The sequence below is a fragment of the Cnephaeus nilssonii genome (genome assembly GCF_951640355.1).
Source record: "Cnephaeus nilssonii genome assembly, chromosome: 13".
Classification (NCBI taxonomy): Eukaryota; Metazoa; Chordata; class Mammalia; order Chiroptera; family Vespertilionidae; genus Cnephaeus; species Cnephaeus nilssonii.
Genome location: NC_137084.1, coordinates 43,029,631 through 43,048,867, shown reverse-complemented (window position 1 = coordinate 43,048,867; position 19,237 = coordinate 43,029,631). Strand labels below are relative to the sequence as shown.

At 41.1% G+C, this 19,237-nt stretch overlaps 1 protein-coding gene and 1 pseudogene across 2 annotated transcripts in view; both read left to right on the top strand.

Annotated features, from left to right (window-relative positions):
• FCHSD2 (FCH and double SH3 domains 2) overlaps positions 1-19,237 on the top strand; it is a 187,898-nt gene that overhangs the window by 164,146 nt on the left and 4,515 nt on the right. Inside the window, exons 14-18 of the mRNA XM_079789208.1 lie at positions 9,722-9,853; positions 16,688-16,771; positions 16,892-17,069; positions 17,368-17,588; positions 19,107-19,236. Of these exons, the coding sequence (XP_079645334.1) occupies positions 9,722-9,853; positions 16,688-16,771; positions 16,892-17,069; positions 17,368-17,588; positions 19,107-19,236 (745 nt within the window). The remainder of the gene's footprint in view (positions 1-9,721; positions 9,854-16,687; positions 16,772-16,891; positions 17,070-17,367; positions 17,589-19,106; position 19,237) is intronic.
• Positions 9,870-14,806, top strand: LOC307110230 (large ribosomal subunit protein uL24-like; annotated as a pseudogene). The gene has a single exon. The product of its transcript is annotated as a large ribosomal subunit protein uL24-like (transcript).

The window sequence follows — 19,237 nt, the reverse complement described above, 5'->3', positions numbered from 1 at the left end:
GCTTTGATTGGTTGAACGGCTGACTGGATTTTGTTTATTATCTGTCTTTCTCTCTAGAATGTAATCTCCATGCCTGCCTGATTCATGAGCAAAGTGCCTGGCACATAGTAGCTATTCAATAAACATCTGTTGAAGGAAGAAATGGATGGATGGATGGATGGATGGATGGATGGATGGATGGATGGATGGATGGAAGGAAGGAATAGTGGCAAACTAAAAAATAAAATTCTAATCTTCCAACTTCCCACTATAGCCATAGTGCCCTTTCAGTGCTTGTGCCCTTCAGATTTAAAAAGGCATCCTTGCTAGAGAAATTGGCCAAAATTTAAGAACATTCCTAGAAGTTTTCTCAATTTTTTTACATACCATTCTGCTTGCACATTTAAAAAGGATTGTGTGTGCATGTGCATTTTAAGGAAAAATAATCTATTGAAGGTTTATTTTTATTTCACTGTTATTGGCAACCCAGCTGGGGAAAATAAGCACACATCGTCCACTTGACTTTGGGGTTAGAAGAGCTTGCATCTTTTAAAAGTCAAACTCCCATCTACTTCAGGTTATTCTGTTGTATAGGAGCTGTGATGACCGCAAACTCCAGGCACAGATTTGCTTTTGGCTTCATCAGCAGCTCTGTTGGCAGCCAATCAAGCCCATGCTTTTCCTTGGACTGGCACCTTTTCTAAGTGCATCAACTGGGCTGGCGCTTACCACCTAACTGTGTGTTTGCTTCCTGAGCAAATCAGAAATGAACAAGACGTGGTCTCTCTCCTCAAAGAGCAGACAGGCTTTTATAGATCTAGTGTGTGACTGGGCGACCTCATGGCAAACTCAAAATTGCTTACGCCTGAGGGAAGGTGGAGGTGGGGGGTGAGGGGGAAGAGATCAATCAGAGAACTTGTATGCATATATGCATAACCCATGGACACAGACAATAGGGTGGTGAAGGCCTAGAGGGGCGTTGAGGGTGGGCTAGAAGGGGTCAGTGGAAGTGAAAAGGGGGACCTATGTAATGCTTTCAACAATAAAGATTTTTTTTGTTGCTTACTCCTAACTCATCTGCACACCTTGGAAAAAGTCACTTCTCTCTGGGTTTCAGGAAGAAAGTTAAGTTAAATGATTCTAAGATCTCCTCTAACTCCAAAATCTCGTGATTTTGTCAAGAGTCGTCAGTAAAGCTCAATACCAACCAGAAAAATAGGAAAGACATTTGTCCAAGAAGGAGATGTCATTTGAGATAGTCCTTGAAGAACTTTAAAATGAGATTTTTAAAAAAGGCTTCTGAGTGTGAAGGAAGAAAATAAAGATGTGCCTAGTACAGTGTCTGGCAGTGAGTAGTACAGTCGGGCAGTGAGTGTTGATTAAATTGGGTATTTTTGAGAACTGTCCAAAGGCATCAGCTCATTTAGAGACATACCATATCTCCTGTGAAAGGAGCATGTTGCAATCAATCCCTTTTCACTCTTCCTTTCCTCTGGTCAGTCTTGGGGCGCTTGTGTCTTCACGCTTTCAGCTGAAGGATATATTTTGTGGAAACTCTACTAACAATACAAATAAGGAAGAGATGTAGTCACAAAATAGCTTAATGAAGCCTCAATATTTATTTAACCTGCTTTTAAATGACAGCACTGAAATTATTCACAGGGAGTTATCTCTTCACACTGACAGCTAGCTGGCTAGGAGCATAAATCACAAATGCACGGTCTGGGGACTAAATTGTTTCTTCCATTATAGATGCCAACAGAAACATTAGTCATCAAGTTTAGAATTCCCTTCCATCTGGAAAACATGGTAAATACTGCTGTTAGACATCAGTAGTGTAAAGTGCCTTATAGATGTTAAAGTGGTTACGTGCCTATTTACCTTATAAAATAAGGAAGGAACTATACTTAGTTGGGTATTAACTCTTTGCCTTCTGTGTTATCCTGTAGTACAGAATATAGGATTTGGCGGGGGGGGTGGGGGGGGGAGACAAAGATTCACAGAATATAACACCATTTTTTAAAAGGAGAGCAGTCTACTGTTATATTCAATTGATGGTTAACCGGAGCCTACACACAGCTTCATATGATTGGATCGCTACCAGTGACCCAGTCAGCCTTCACTCATCCCTCCCTTCTCTTATTTTCCTGCCTTCTCTTACTCATAAACCCAGTTTACAGCCTAATTTTGAAATTATCTTAACTTTAGAATAGAAAAAGTTAGATAACTAGACTATAATTAGAAAATATAATAGTGAAAAACATTACCTAAAGCTCATCTTTATAACACTACTGTTAGCAACTTGATGTAATTTCTTTCTCTTTCTACTATTCTTTTTTTTTAACATATTTATCATAATAAAGTTAACTAACATTCCAGATTGCTGAATGGTCTTCATAACCATCCTTTTTATATCTGTATAGTATTCCATCAGGAAAGCGTGCTGTAATTCATTTAACTGTTCCATGTAGGTTCAATATTTAGATTGCCTCCAGGTAGTCTAAATAATACTCTAAAAAAACCATTTGTGTACATATTTCTTTTTTTTCATGCTGGGTTTATTTTTTCTGTAATGTAGATTCTTAGAAGTAGATTTATTGGGTCAGATGTCTATAGTTCTTTGTTTCAGTTTGAGCTTGGGTGTTTTTTGTTGTTGTTGTTCTTTTTATTATTTTTTTTCTTTAGATTCTCAAACTGTAGCTAACACTGTTTACGTGACTTTCTTGTCTTCAGCCCTTTCTCCCGGCTACTGTACAAGGGCATCCTGACATCTGCTTAGTTGTGCAACCTAAGAATCCAGGCATTTTGCACCGTGGCATCGACGTAAATTCTGACTCCGCTCACTCTGTAGACTATGCTGAATAACGTTTCTGAAAGGCAAAGAGATTAAATATATTTAGCCCTCAGGATGATAGTTTGGTTCCCATCTGCCTCAACAATGCCTAATCGTCCTTGCAGTCCAATGGGCTTTGTTTTTGAAATATGAAAATCTGTTGACTTGAGCTAATCCCAAAGAAAATAAATAATGGATTTTTATAACGTGATAAGTGTAGACTGTAGAAAATTGTAAAATACACCTGAAAAAATCTTCTGTCGCTTTTGTTTACATTATTTCCAGATGGGCAGTGGTCTTTTTATTGGACTAAATTAAACTCCATACTTAAACAGCCCACCTTTCTTAGTGAAACTGACATTTCAAATTCCCAGTTGGGATCAGCTTTGTTTAATTCAGTAAGTATGTATTGAGCCTGCAATGCTTATGAAACGCTTTGCTAGCTGCTGGGAATTCACAAGCTGAGTATGTCTGTTGAGGTGGTATCCACAGATTGAGAGAACCAGTCTCGTGACAGTTAAGACCAAGCAGTGGACATTGAAAAGATGTAGAGACTTTCTCTTCTAAGAGAAGTATCTCCAGCTGTATTGTGTCCTTTGGTTTTCTGCCTAGCTATAAGTGCCTGACACAGATCCTTGTACGTAGTACCTGTTCAAAATATTCATCTGAACCTGGAGATAAGCAGTTTACTCCATCCAAGTGTACCAACTAAGCTTAAAATACTGCTAAAAGTAGGGAGCTCACTGTACATCATTAAAGTATCTGTTCTGTAACAGGTACTATGTCAGGCCCATTCCTACATTATTTCAGTTAATGATCACAACAATTCTGAATGCGTTTGCCGACAGGGAGGTGGACTTAGAAGAGTTAAACATCTCACCCAGGAGCACACAGCTAGTAAGTGGAGAGAGCAGGAATTTGAACCCAGATGTGTCTGCCTCTAAAGCCCTGCTCTTTTCCGTCCTTTATGACCCTGTGGCTAACCCTTTACCCCTCTACCTGTTATCATGAGTCGTTTTAATTGCTGTGCATTCCTGTTTTTCTTTTTTTAAAGCATTTGTTGAATCATCATTGAACATCCTATTTTCTTTTTTTTTTTAATATATTTTATTGACTTTTACAGAGAGGAAGAGAGAGGGATAGTTAGAAACATCGATGAGAGAGAAACATGGATCAGGTGCCTCCTGCACACCCCCTACTGGGGATGTGCCCGCAACCAAGGTACATGCCCCTGACTGGAATCGAACCTGGGACCCTTCAGTCCGCAGGCCGATGCTCTATCCACAGAGCCAAACCGGTTAGGGCAGAACATCCTATTTTCAATATAGCTAGTGGTCTTCTAGCGTTTTCAAGTACTATGTGGTCAATTGTCATTAAAATTTTGAAGCTTTACTGATATTTTTAACAGCTTTGCTGAGGTATAATTGACATAAATAGACTGTACATATCTAAAGCATACAGTTAGGTACATTTTGACATATGAATGCACCAGTGAGAACTTTGTTTCCTCACGCTCCTTCCAGCACCTCAATCAGCCACTGATCTTCTTCCTGCCACTATAGATTAGTTTGAATTTCCTAGAATTTTATATAAACAGAATCATACAATGTGTACACTTTTTTTTTGGGGGGGGGGGTGTGTCTGGCTTCTTTCACTCAGCATGATAATTTTGAGGATCATCCCATGATGATGCATGTACAGTAGTTCCATCTTTTCATTGCTGGGTAGTGTTCCATTGTATGAATACACCACAGTTTGTTTATCCATTCACCTGATGATGATGGACATTTGGGTTATGGGGCTATTACAAGAAAAACTGCATTGAACGTATGTTTTGAGTGGGTTATGTTATCGGTGGAAGTGGAGCTCTTGAGGTGCCCCAAGGAAAAGAATCTCCTGAGGCCCCCACGGGAGGATGGGGTTTTGTGGAAAGCTTTATCGATTATGTAAAATTAAGGGGGTTCCCTCCAAGGTCCCATCTCTGTCTGTCTCCTCATGGAAGAAGTCCAATCTTGTTTTCAACAGGGCCAGAATTAAGGGTACTGCCCACAGTTTCTGCTCCATATTAAAGTCCAGCATCTGGCTAGCTTAGTTTGTGTTCCCAGTGGTAGGTAGTCCATTGCATGTGGGGTCTGCATGCTGTTGGCTGTGTGGCTGCTTAAGGGCACATGGCTATGGAGAGAGAAGAAGCAAGTGCATGGGCCAGTGCAGGTCACAGAGCAAGAGAGGGCAAGAACGATTGAGAGGTGAATAAGAGAGAGGGAACGCTTTGAGGATCTTAACTTTCCAAAATGTCATGCATGTCTGATGGGGGCCACCGTGTACCCAATCCATTGTCCCCCAGGCTAGACTGACAGGCAAGCATCTTCCCTACATCACGCCAACTTCGCTGTGCATGTACCCGTCTCCCGCTTTGTTCGAGCCCTTTCCTCCGAGATCTACAGGGTGTGGACGGTGGCTCCTGGGGAGCGTGAAGCTGTAGCTTCCTGGTAAAGCTGCCCAGATGGCCATGCTTATCACGCCTGGCCTCCCCTTTGCTCTCTTCCTATTATTAACTAGCTAATTATGATGACAACATTATAGTGGGTACATAGTTAACATTTTAAGAAGCTGCCAAACTGTTTTCCAGAGTGGTTGTACCATTTTATACTCCCATCAGTAGGATGCTGGTGTTTCCGGTGGTTCCACAACCTTGCCAGCACTTGGTATGGTCAGTCTCTTTAATTTTAGACATTCTAATAGGTATTCGGTAGTATGTCATTATAGTTTTAATTTGCATTTCATTAATAATGTTGAACACCTTTTCATATGAAGAAGTATTATCGCCATTATAGAGATTAAGCTGAGAAGTTAAATAATTTTCCCAAAGTCACACAACAAGTAAATGGCATAGTCAGCATCCAAACCCATGTGTGTCGAACCTAGAGGACCCATTGCTTTCTAGTTCATTATAGGACCTTAAAGCCCTTTCAGAGCTTGTTTTGCCAAGTACCAGAAGATGGCTACTGAAACCAACTCAGAAAGGTCCTTATCTGCCCTTGCAATAAGAGTAAGCATTTTAAAACTTCAAAGAAAGGGAAAATATTAGTACAGCTAGAAAGAATAGTGATTGAAGTTCTGTCAGGTGACAGGAAGGGGAAAGGGTAAGAGAGCAGTTATGAAACAGAGCAATGCAAAAGGCACGTGGCAGTGACCCCACTGCTGTCGCTACAACCTTTCGTTCCCTTTCATGAGAATCAAAAAGTGAACTCAGAATATAAAGGGGAAGGACGGAATGCTTAGTATCAAACAGCGTTGCCAAGATAAAATGTTTTGGATTGATTCCCAGTGCCAAAGCACAGTACATATTAACATTCCTTATATATTTTTGGAAACTTGTTCTACCCACATTGGCTTTAATTTTAGTTCTTAAAGATGTATGTGTGTTTTTTGTTGTTTTGTTTTGTTTTGTAATGGCAACAGTTTTTTTAATGTCTATAACCTTTACTAGAATATGAAAGCAATTTCTAGCATATGATCCTCATCTCTTATGACACAATGCCTTGTTGGGAAATAGTAGAATCATAAGCCTGAGGTGATTTGAAAGGTCAAGATTTGAGCCTACTTGGTCATCGACCTGATTGACCGTAGATGAATTGTTTGTAAGATGAGGTGGACAATTACCTCACTCGGTTGTGAAGATTTTCAATAGTAGTTATAAATGAGAATATACAGGGATTTTGAAATGGAACCAATAAATGTGATGGAAAATATGCATGATTTAATCTTCTGAAACCCACACATACAAAAAAAAAATTCTGTAGAATATTGTTAGAGAAATGCAGTTAAAAGGAGAGTCCGTTAGTGATAATTACTTAAGAGAAGTCATTTTAATTTATTAAAAAGTAGAACTTAACAATAAAGGCAGCCTCTCCTTTTTGACTCATTAAATCCAGGAAATCTCTGACCTTCTCCAGTGACCTCTTCCATATTCATACTTCCCTACGCACTTAGCATTTAGTTGCAGTACTTTTCCACTTAGATTGTGAGCTCCTGCAAAGCATGGGTGGTGCCCTCCGTTTCATATTTAAGAGCCTAGCATAGTGTTCAACATATAGTCGGTATTTAATATTTTAATTAATTGTTCTACTGTGAGGCCCAGTTCTGACTGTTCATTCCTTATATCCTTAATGTGCAAACATTTGGTGCCATTGAATGTTTAAACAAGGGAAAATGTAGCCAAATAAGTGCTTATATGTAGCTACAAACAAAGAAACCTTTAAGCTTGGTTTTGTTTCATCTTTATTGGATTTTTAGTTTAAAAAGTAAAACATGCTTGTTCTAATAGTTCAGATAGTACAGGAGTATATAAAAAACAAGTCAGTCACCTCTTCTGTTCTCCAGTCATTACTCTTTTTACTCTACTTACCCCTGTCAGATAGTTATGATTATATAAATATTATTTGTACTTTAATATCATGGACAGCACTCTAGGTAAATACATTTTTTATATTTTGTACCATTTTAATTAATATGTGCCTTTTAGCTGTGGTGACTAATACACTTTTAAACTTCGTTAAAAATTGTTTTCCTCATGCTGTATTTCAAAAGGAAAAATGCTCCTTTTGTGGTAAAATATACATAACATAAAATTGACCACTTAAATCATTTTTAAGTGTACTGTTTAGTTGCATTAAGTACAGTCATGTTGTTGTGCAGACATAACCATCATCCATCTCCAGAACTCTTTTCATCTTTCAGAAGTAAAACTCCACACACACACCCCCAAACCCCAATTTCTGGCAACCAAAATTCTACTTTATGTCTCTGTGAATTTGACTATTCTAAATACTTCATATAAGTAGAATTGTACTGTTTTTATCTTTTTGTGCTGGCTTATTTAACTTAATATTAATGTCCTCAAGGTTCACCCATATTGTAGCATGTGTCATAATTCCCTTCCTTCTCAAAGCTGAATAATATTCCATTGGTATGTCTGTCCATTCATCTTGGATTGCCTCCACCTTTTGGCTACTATAAATAATGCTGCTATTGACATTGGCATACAAATATCTATTCAAGTCCCTGCTTTCAAATTCTTTGGGGTATATACCTAGAACTGAAATTTCTGGATCATATGGTAATTCTATGTTATGTTTTTTGTGGAACTTCCATACCATTTTTCACAGCACTGCACCATTTTACATTCCTACCAGCAGTACACAAGTGCTTCAGTTTTTCCACTTATTTCCTGTCTTTTGATAATGGCCATCCTAATGGGTGTGAAGTGATACCTTGTTGTAACGTGTTTTATTTGCATTTCCCCAATGGTTAGTGAAGTTGAACATCTTTTCATGTACTTATTGCCCATTCGGATATCTTCTTTGGAGAAATGTTTTTTTAGGTCCTTTATCCATTTTGAATTGGGTTGTTTTTTTACTGTTGAGTTTTAGGCATTCTTTATATACTATTCTGGATATTAATCCCTTATCAGATATACGATTTGCAAATATTTTCTCCCATTTTGTAAGTTGCCTTTTTACTCTGTCCTTTGATGCATAAAAGTTTTTTATTTGATCAAGTCCAATCTATCTTTTTTTCTTTTATTACTTGTGCTTTTGGTGTCATATCCAAGCAATCATTGCCAAATCCAGTGTCATGAAGCTTTTCCCCTGTGTTTTCTTCTAGGAATTTATAGTTTTAGCTCTTACATTTAGGTTTTTGATCAATTTGAGTTAATTTTTATAAGGTAAGGGTCTACTTCACTCTTTTACATATAGATATCTCATTTTCCCAGTACCATTTGTTAAGAAGACTGTCCTTTCCCCATTGAATAGTGTTGGGACCCTTGTAGAAAAGCATTAAATCATATATGGGAGGGTTTATTTCTGGGCTTTCTATTCCCTAACTCATTTTTAATTGGTGTTATTGATCTATAATATAGACACATCACAGTTTATCCGGACATTCCTCTAATGATGACCATATAGATTGTGTTCAGGCTTTTGCCACTACATGCAATGTTGCAGTAAACATCCTAGATTATATAGTCCCACATCCTAATGCTTTTATTTCTAATGGATTTACAGAAGTGAAATTGCTAGATCAGTGGTATGTTTAATTTTTATTTCAGTAGGTAGGTTATTTTTCTTAAGGAATATGTCAAATTACATTTTTATCAGCCATAGATGAAAGCCTGTTTCTCTACATCCTTGGTAGCATTTAGAAATCTTTTTGATGTTCCCCAATATGATCAGTTTAAAATGGTAAGAGGTCTTTATTAGTTGGTGTTTAACAGTGAAAAGTGAAAGGATGCTGATAAAAATTTGAAAGACATTTACTCTTGGTTTTTAAAAACCTGTGTCCTTTCATAACATGAAAAATGCGAGTGAGAATAGATACTTTTATTTCTATTCTAGAGTCCTGGTGCACGAATTCATGCACCAGTGGGGTCCCTCAGCCTGGCCTGCGGGATCAGGCCAAAACCAGCTCTCTGACATCCCGCAAGGGGTCCCAGATTGCGAGAGGGCACAGGCCAGGCCGAGGATCCCCACCAGTGCACGATCAGGGCCAGGGAGGTTGGCCAGCCCGGGAGGGACTGCGGGAAGGCTCTAGGGCATGTCCGGCCCAGCTCACTCAGGCCTGATTAGCCAGGCCCCAGCAGCAAGCTAACCTACCAGTCAGAGCATCTGCCCCCTGGTGGTCAGTGCACATCATAGCGAATGGTTGAGCATCCTTAGCATATCATTAGCATTTTACACTTTGATTGGTTGAACGGACGACCAGACACTTAGCATATTAGGCTTTTATTATATAGGATGCAGTTGAATAAGTTAATATTTTGAAATAATCAGGTTTTAAGTATTTCTCTTGCTTTCAACCACTTTCTTGAAGTTTTCAAGGTAGCCAATGGCTTCTAATTTTTCCTAGCTTAATGCAGATACTGAAAGAGAAGAAGAAGAGTTTGAAGACAACATGGATGTTTTTGATGACAGCAGTTCCAGTCCTTCTGGCACCTTAAGAAATTATCCACTCACCTGCAAAGTTGTTTATTCGTACAAGGTTTGTATTTCTCTAACACATTGCTCATATTAAATTGTAACAGCTCTGAAGATACATATAACTGTATCTGCCCAGCCTCTCATACTGTGTTTAACATAAAATTGGTGTTCAGTTAATATTAGAGGCAACATAACATAATGGTGAAGAGTCTAGGCTCTGATGTCATTAGCCTGGGTTAAAATCCTGTATCAGCCTCTTAAGGAGCTATATGACCACACTAGTCCCTTAGTCTCTGTGAGCCTCAGTTTTCTTATCTATTGTATGGGGATAATATTATAAGGCTAGTTGAAATTAAATAACACTTTTATAGCAAAGCACTTGTCATAGTGCCTGGCATCTGATAAACTTTCAGTACATAGAACTCTTACTCTTGTTATCAGTTGCCTGCTTAACACTAGACCCTTTATTAAGGTGATCCTCAAATTGATATTAAAATAAAATTTTTTTACAAAGCAGGTGGTTCATCTTTACCTTTCCTAATCTTGATATAACCAACTCTTGTTTCCATATTAAGCAAGGACCTGGATAAATAGATGCCAGAATATCCAAACTTGGTTTAGTATAATAGTTCTCAATCTCACTCACCCCTGCCCTGCTTGCACATTAAGTTTTTACTCAGTAAACTGGGTTTCAGTTCCCCTCGTTTTCTCTTTGCCTCACTCCGCTCATCCAGTCCATCAGTCAGTCCTATTGAGTCCACTTTCAAAATGTATCCTGAATCCATTCCCTTTTCACCATCTTGGTCTAGGTCATTGCTTTGATTACAGTAAATGGAAAAAAAACACTCATAATTTGTATCCCTTCTTCATACTTGCCTCCCAATAGTCCATTTTCCATTCTGCAGCCAGAATTATCTTTAACACATAAAGGAGATTATTTTGTTCCCCTGCCTGAAACCCTTTTAAGCTTCCCATCACATTTATAAAAACAAGCTCTTCACTGGATTGGTCTGGCCCCTGCCGGTCTCCCTAGCTTCACACCAGACCCTTCCCCCTCCTAACTCCTCACTCACTATACGTTGGCCACTCTGGCTGCCTTTCCGTCTTCAAAGGCTCCAGGCTCCTTCCTGTCTTGATAACGTTGCACTTGCTGTTCCTCTACCTAGAACTGTCTTTTCCCAAATCTTGTTTAACTTCCCTCTGCTATTCAGTGAGGCTCAGTTCAAATAGTGCCTCCTCAGGTCTCCCCTGACCACGTAAATACATAACTGACTGCTCAGTCACTCCTCTCTATCCCTTTGCCCTCTGCCCTCTTTTATCTACTATATAGCACTTGTCATCAACTACACTTAAGCTTATTTGTTTTTACACTTCTTTGTCTGATTCCCCACTAAAAGTTCATGGAGGCAGAAACCGGTCTGTGTCTGTATACCTTGTCTATGTGTCTTCAGCATGTAGGACTGTGCCTGGCACATAGTAGGTACTCAGTAAATAATTGTGGAGTAAATAAATGATGTAAGAAAGGCATGAACAAATGAACCCTCCTCTGGCTTTCATGCTGATGGAAACCCAGTGCTTAGAGGACAACAACAGAGGAAGGGTCTGGAGAGAATCTTCAGCAATCATATACGCGATAGTCTCACTCCCACCATCCCCATCCCTGGATAAGCCAAAAGTTGGCAGTATTTACTCCTCGATATCAGTGATTTCCAGACTTTTTACTTTAACAACCTTTCATTGTATATTTAAATTAAAAATACCTCCTCTTTTCTGAAAGAGTTGGGGTGTTTGTTTTTTTTCTTATGTAAACTGTTTAGATTATCTTTTGAAAATTTGAAATAATCTTCTGAGATACTTGGAGAATTGTTATAGAGATTATAAAACTAACTTTGAGAAAGTTTCCCCATCTCACCGTGTCTCAATATTCTATTTACTTTGAAGTTTCAGAATTAAAATTTGAGATCCTTAAGTGGAGAAGGGTCCTAGGTGTCTGAGTGATTGTAAACATCTCACATTCACCCAGCATCCCCTCTGTTGGCATATCCCAGGTATGTCCCTATGGTAAACAGACTATACAAATCTATTTAATCAGTTAATCATTAAGCATTTATTGAGTGCCCATTTTGTGATAACTTTTGCAGATGCAAGAATGAATGTGGCATAATCCATGTCCCCCCAAAATGGATAGTCTGGGAAGAATAAATATTAAGTTGAAAAAATAGAATATGTCTGAAAACATAGTAGAGGTAAAACTGCTAATTCTCCCTGTGATGGTTGGGAGAAATTTTACAGACAAGGTGGTATTTAAGTTAGATCATGAATTCTTAGATCTTTCTAGATACAGTGAGAAGGAATGAGCCTTCTAAGCAAAGAGAACCGTAGATACAGACACAGTGTGATGAGCCTGTGGGTGTCTGGGAAATTCAGTGGTGCATGAGCATCAAGTGTGGCGAACAGAGCAGCTGGAAGTAAAGATGTTTGCCGTCAGACAGCAAAGGGCCTTGTAGACCAGACTGAAGTTTGCCTTTATCCTGCCTGGGAGGAGCCATTGGATGTCCTAAAGTCAGACTGGGCTTTTAAGACGGTAACCCTGATCCTGATATAGATAACTATAGAGGACAGGCTAGAATGGAGATTAAATATAAGCCCAATAGTGATTCCTATAGTCCAGAATAGCAAAAAGGCCTGGATTAATCTTGTGAAAATAAAGAAAAGCTGTATTTAAGAACCAGATTCAAAAACTTTACAAATGCTCATAGAGAACCGGAAACAGCGTGTGGGTCTCGTCCCTCTTTCGGCCTTCCTAGGAGCGCCAGCGGTCAAAATGAAGTTCAGTCCCTTTGTGACTTCTGACCGGAGCAAGAACCGTAAAAGGCATTTCAATGCACCTTCCCGCATTCGAAGGAAGATTATGTCTTCTCCTCTTTCCAAAGAGCTGAGAGAGAAGTACAATGTTTGATCCATGCCCATCCGAAAGGATGATGAAGTTCAGGTTGTTCAAGGACATTACAAAGGGCAGCAAATTGGCAAAGTAGTCCAGGTTTACAGGAAGAAATATGTCATCTACATTGAACGAGTGCAATGGGAGAAAGCTAATGGTACAACTGTTTATGTGGGCATTCTCCCCAGCAAGGTGGTTATCACTAGATTAAAGCTGGACAAAGTCCGCAAAAAGATCCTTAAACGTAAAGCTAAATCTTGCCAAGTAGAAAAGGAAAAGTGATAATACAAGGAAGAAACAATTGAGAAGATTCAGGAATAAATATTACATACAACTTTCATTAAAAACTTAAAATGAAAAAAAAAATGCTCATAGCTTTTGAACCTACTAGCATAAATCCTAAGGAAATGACCCACAATATAGAAATATGTTTTGGATACACAATGTTCTTTCATTATTTTATAAAGCATCTACTTTATAATAGCTCAAAGTTGGCAATCCAATAAGGGAATAGTTAAATATATTAACAACTGATATAATGTAACAATATTATGAAAATAATTGAAAATTTTAGTATGAGTTTTTTGTGTAATAAAAAATGCTATGTCAAGGAAGATACCAAATTGTATATACCTTAACATCTCAATTATGCATATTTTCAGCTTTTTTACAAAGACATACATTACTTTTTGTCTTCAGGGGGAAAAAAGCATATTGTTTTAAAAGAAAACAGGAAATTTAGAGAGAGAGAGTGGGGGTCATTGAGGGCATGGCTGCTTCTGGAGTTTTGGCTGTCACTGTATATTAGGACTTTAGGTGGCAGTGTGAGACCATGTCTTTACTAATAACCATTTACCGACCAATTTGCTGTCTTTAGTTGGGTTGAGGAGATTACCTTCCCTGCTTTAAGTAAGTCATTCTAGTAGGAAGCCCACAAGGGCGAACAGCTAACTATGATGCCATGGTAGTCAGTGTTAGAGGGATGTGCAAAGCCTTATGAGAGCAGGAGGAAGAAGCAACCAGCTCCTTGTGGGTAGTCTGGGAAAACATGAGCTGGGCCTCAAATCATGAGTAATAATGGTGGCTGCCATTTATGAAGAACTGTGTGCCTGGCACCATAAGTATTTTTTTCTAATCCCTTCCCAAGCCATTAATCCAACAAATATGACTTGAGCACCTTCCATGTACCTAAAAAACTAAGTTCAAGGATCTAGCATTGATCAATACAGACAAAATCTTTGCTCTCATGGAGCTTACATTCTAATAAGAATAAAAAGAAAACTGAGGCTCAGAGAGGTCTTATGGTCACTTGCCTAAATTATGAAGATAATTGAAAATTACAGACTGAAGTTGGACTTGAACTCATAGTAATCTAAACCCATTCACTGGATGGGAAAGAGGGAGCAGCGACTGCTGGAAATAAGGAACAGCCTGGTAAAAGCATAGAGGCAAGGGTACATGGTGTGTTCAGAGAATAGGACCAGTGTGCTAGGGCCGGAGCATCAAGAGACCTGGAGACCAGACTCTCTAGGGTCCTCAGTGCCATGCAGAGCACCTGACCTTGTCAGGTAGAAGAATTGGTCACTTCTTGGAGGTGGTATGATCAAGAAGGTGTCTGCTTATATAACAATGTTGGACAACTTGCATGGACCTCCATGACTTTTTTACAAGGACAGCAATAAAAGTTTTTATTATTATTATTGATTTTTTTTTTTTGAGAGAGAGAGAGAGAAGCATCGATGTAGAAGAGACACATCAATCAGTTGCCTCCTGTACGTGCCTCAAGCCCCAACCAAACCCACAACCGAGGTATATGCCCTGACCGGGAATAGACCTTCTGGTGCATGGGACAACACTCCAACCAACTGAGCCACACCAGCCAGGGCCATTGGTTGATTCTTGTACGTGCCCTGACTGAGGCTCATACTCTCAACTTTGGCATATTGGACGCTCTAACCAACTGAGCTACCCAGCCAGGGTGACAACAATATATTTAAAGGTGTTCTTATGATTGGCTCTTGGTACTTGTTGTTGTTATTGTTATTTTTAATCCTCACCCAAGGACATTTTTTCTGTTTGTTTTTAGAGAGCGTGGGGCCGGGGGGGGGGGGGGGGTTGGGGGGGGTGGAGTGGAGAGAGAAGCATGGATTGGTTGCCTCCCGCACATGCACCAACTTGGGTGGGGATAGAACCTGCAACCCAGGTACACATCCTTGACCAGAAATCCAACCTGTGACCCTTCGGTGCATGGGTTGACACTCTAACCACTTCGCAACACCGGCTGGAGCATGTTGGCTCTTTTTAAGTCTTGCCGTGGAATTAGGAAAAATATCTTTGTTATATAGGTGCCTTTTGCTGGTATATTCAAGGTATAATGTGATTTCAGGTTAGCAAAGAAATTCCTTTGGGAAAGCTGTCAAGAACCAGTGAGGCCTGGCTAGAGTGGCTCAGTAGTCCTGTGCACCGAAAGGTTGCCGGTTCGATTCCAGGTCAGGGCATGTATGGAAGGCAACCGATCGATCTGTGCCTCTCTCTCTCTCTCTCTCTCTCTCTCTCTCTCTCTCGCTCTCGCTCTCTCTCTTTCTCTCTCTCTCTCTCTCCCCTCTCCCCTCTCTCTCCCCCTCCCCTTGTCTCTTTCTCTCTCTCTCCCCTTCCCCCTCTCTCCCTCTCTTCCTCTCTTCCTCTCTCCCTCTGTCTCCCTTCCTCTCTCTAAGCATGTCTTCAGGTGAGGATTTAAAAAAAGACGACCCAGTGAGCTTTTTTCCCTCATATTTTGAGATCAGAGGTAATTTACTTAACATTCTGGTCCTGGAGTAAATACTTATGTGATTGGTCAGCTATTTTCAATACTATTTTTCCATCTCAAGCAATGTCCAGAATCTGGGTTTGATGAAATGTTTTAATGTACATGAAATAGAAAATGAATCTTAAGGAAGTGACCCATTTTCTTGTCTGGTTTTTGCTGTGTAATTTGGAGATTTTTCACACTTTGAGACTATGGTCTCAGGTGATAGTTTTAACTGATCTTGGGACTTGAGGGCAGCTTTTAAGATTGTTCCCTGGAGAGTCAGAAAAGGCCAGCAGCCCCCTCCCAGTGAACAGGTGATGGACAAGTCTCTTTAGGGAACAAAGCCACATAGTCTCTCTCCAGCCCTTCTGCAGAGCCCCTGAGGTTTGTGCTCGGGTTCTGCAGCCTCAAGGGCAGTCAGTATCTGGGTGGCTGGTGCTAGTGAACTCCTGCTGTCGGGGTAATGAAGCCGGCACCGTCAGCAGCTCGTGCAGAGGCACCTGAGTGGGTCAGCCCAGTCCCCACAGTTAAGTTGGAGCATCATAAATCCAAATTTTGACAGATCTCAATCATTTCCTTTTCTACAACTTTCTTTTCTTGGCCACAGTTCGCCAGTGATTCCAGATGAATTCTAGGTGCTGCTCAAGCTGTCATCCAATCCATGTACATAGCTCCTCGCATTTCCCAGCATGCACCTCCATGTAGCCCTCTGGTTTCTAATGCAGTGCTTTCTCCTTTGCCTGTGCGTCCCAAGCCATCGTGGCTCTGTGCTTATTCATCCCACATTGACTCCCCAATCCTCCTGAGAATGGCAGGGTTGTCATTGAAGAAATGGAGACATCAAGAAGTTGAATAACTCACCGTAGATGCAGAAGCCGGAGCTGGAACCCTGCTCCCCTACTTCCCGAGACCGCAGTGTTCACTGAGCCTCTTGCCTCTGCAGGACTCCCTTTCTCCAGTTTTGGTTATGGCTTTATTTTGTTTAGTTGTTTGTTTTTAAGTAAAACTTCACCTCATTATGATAGTTTTACAACACTTAAATTTTTGTGTTTGATACGTTTTCAAAATCATTTCAGTATTTTGATCCCCAGTTTTTGTTATGATCAGCGCACATCTTCTCTTTATCTAACCTTTTTTATTTTGTCCATGACCATCCTACATTGCAGGCTTCTCAACCAGATGAGTTGACCATTGAGGAACATGAGGTGTTAGAAGTGATTGAAGATGGAGATATGGAAGACTGGGTAAAGGTATATTCCTTTGCTCATATCACCCCTTCTTGTGACATTTTTAGGAGTGTGTTTCGGTTCTTGCTATGCTCTGTCCAGATTGTGTGTGCAAACCTGTTTTGTCGCATGTCTTTTACTCAGGCTCGAAACAAAGTTGGTCAAGTGGGGTATGTGCCAGAAAAGTACCTCCAGTTTCCCACCTCCAACAGTCTCCTGAGCATGCTGCAGTCCCTGGCTGCCTTGGACAGTCGGTCACACACATCCAGCAATTCCACGGAGGCCGAGCTCGTTTCAGGCAGCCTCAACGGAGACGCCAGTGGTAAAGACTGAAATAAGGCACTCTTTATCTGTCTCATTTGGCCTAAACTATTTCCCCGGAGTCAACCGTCAGCAGATTAAAAGCACAACTCCATTCCTATTCTCTAACATGTTTTCCTTTATTTGGCCACTTTTATTCTTTATCGTCGCACCCTAAAGTTGATCTTCAGTGGGTAAAAATTACAGCTTTACTCCTGCTCTGCACAATGCTCTCTTAGTCCTCACATGAGCACAGGGGAGGTCGCAAGTAACCTGGCTGTCATCATTCTCACTGCGTTTTTCTCTCTCTTGCCACCTAGTCTGTTTCGTGAAAGCACTTTATGACTACGAGGGTCAGACAGATGACGAATTATCTTTTCCTGAGGGAGCAATTATCCGAATCTTGAACAAAGAAAACCAAGATGACGATGGCTTCTGGGAAGGAGAATTCAATGGGCGGATTGGAGTTTTCCCATCGGTGCTAGTGGAAGAACTTTCAGCCTCAGAAAATGGTGACACTCCAGGGATGAGAGAGATTCAGGTACATGAGAAGAGAGAAAGCTGAGTAAGATATTTAAAGAAAATGACTCCCACGGGGTCTGTGGACCCATGCAGAAGTGGGCTGTGGTCTCAGCCTCCCCTCACCACTCCAGTCCTCAGTTGTCAGGTTTCTGCAAAACCAAATTTGGGAAAGTAGGACTTACCAGTCAGGCCCTTCTGTAAAGGCTGTGTCACACCTCTCCGCTCCCACATTCTATTCTATGAATCCATTAACCAAAATGCTAAATTGTATGTGACACACAAAAGAATGGTTTTGAGGAGAAACAGAAACAAGCCAGAGAGGGATTGTATTCTCTCTGTGGTTAGTTTATGTAGTAAAAATATTAGCTTGCCTTTTCTCTCCCTCACTGTCAGAGCCTCCTGCCAGCCCAGGTCGTGTCAGTCCATTTCAGAGAATTGATGAGCCTGCCAAAGCCCCATTATACTCATGTGGCCCTAAGCTTAGCTCATTATAGCAAACTTGCCTTTACAGGAAACCCCTAATTTGGATCTATCACGGCAGCCTGGCAGGTCCAGGACCATAAGGAACATGTCTTGTTTACATGATATCACTAGAGCCCCGATGCATGAAAATTCATGCACTGGAGTGGGGGTCCCTCAGCCCGGCCTGCCCCCTCTCACAGTCCGGGAGCCCTCAGGGGCGGGAGGCAACCCAGCGATCAGGGGAAGGTGACACCCCCATCACACCTCTGCTGCTGCCATTGCAGGCAGCGCAAGCCTCGGCCGGCCCTGGTTACCTGAGCCTCAGGCGGCCCTAGGTGGCTGTGCAGCCACCATCCAAGGCTGGCCTGCACCTCGGGCCAGCCCTGGGCAGCTTGGGGGCTGAGGGGACCGGGGGACTCCGGAGACAGGCGTGCGGAGTGGCTGGACCTGCCAGGGGGTGGGCCCGGCCATGCCACGCACCTGTCGCCCCGGTGGGGCTGAGGGGATGGCATCACCATCTTGTGGCTGTGGGCACCACCATCTTTGAGGGCGTGGCAGCCAATTAGCATATTCCCTCCTTATTGGCTGGGGGCACTGCCATCTTTGTGAGGGCGTGATGGTCAGTTAGCATATTCCCTCTTTATCAGATAGGATGACCACTTAGCCTGACATCTACGAAACCTGGGGCAGTCAGAAACTCTGCCAGTTATTTTATTTTTTACACATATAAAAAAATATAACTTGTCCCCTTTTTTGTTCTTCATTGAATTTACTGACTTGACTAATTTGGTATGTTTTTAATGGAACTCTAGAGAATGATTTGACTTGATAACTATTTAAGATAAACTAATCAATGGTATGATGAGATCTATGAGAGGAAAAAGATTTAAGCAACACAAAATTGGGGTTTGGGGTGTTTAGTCCAAGTTCATGTGCTTCTAATGAATCTGACCAAAAGAAATCAACAGTCATAACTCAGCTCCAGAAAAAAGTAATTTGTCTGCAGTAGTCAGTCAGAGAAGCTAGTCTGTCCTTCCTGAGTAAGCACTTGTAACCTCCCTTCCCTTCATGGCAGATCTCTCCATCCCCCAAGCCGCCCGGCTCCCTGCCGCCACTACCACTGTATGACCAGCCTCCCAGCAGCCCCTACCCCAGCCCAGACAAGAGGAGCTCCCAGTACTTCCCCCGCTCTCCTTCAGCAAATGG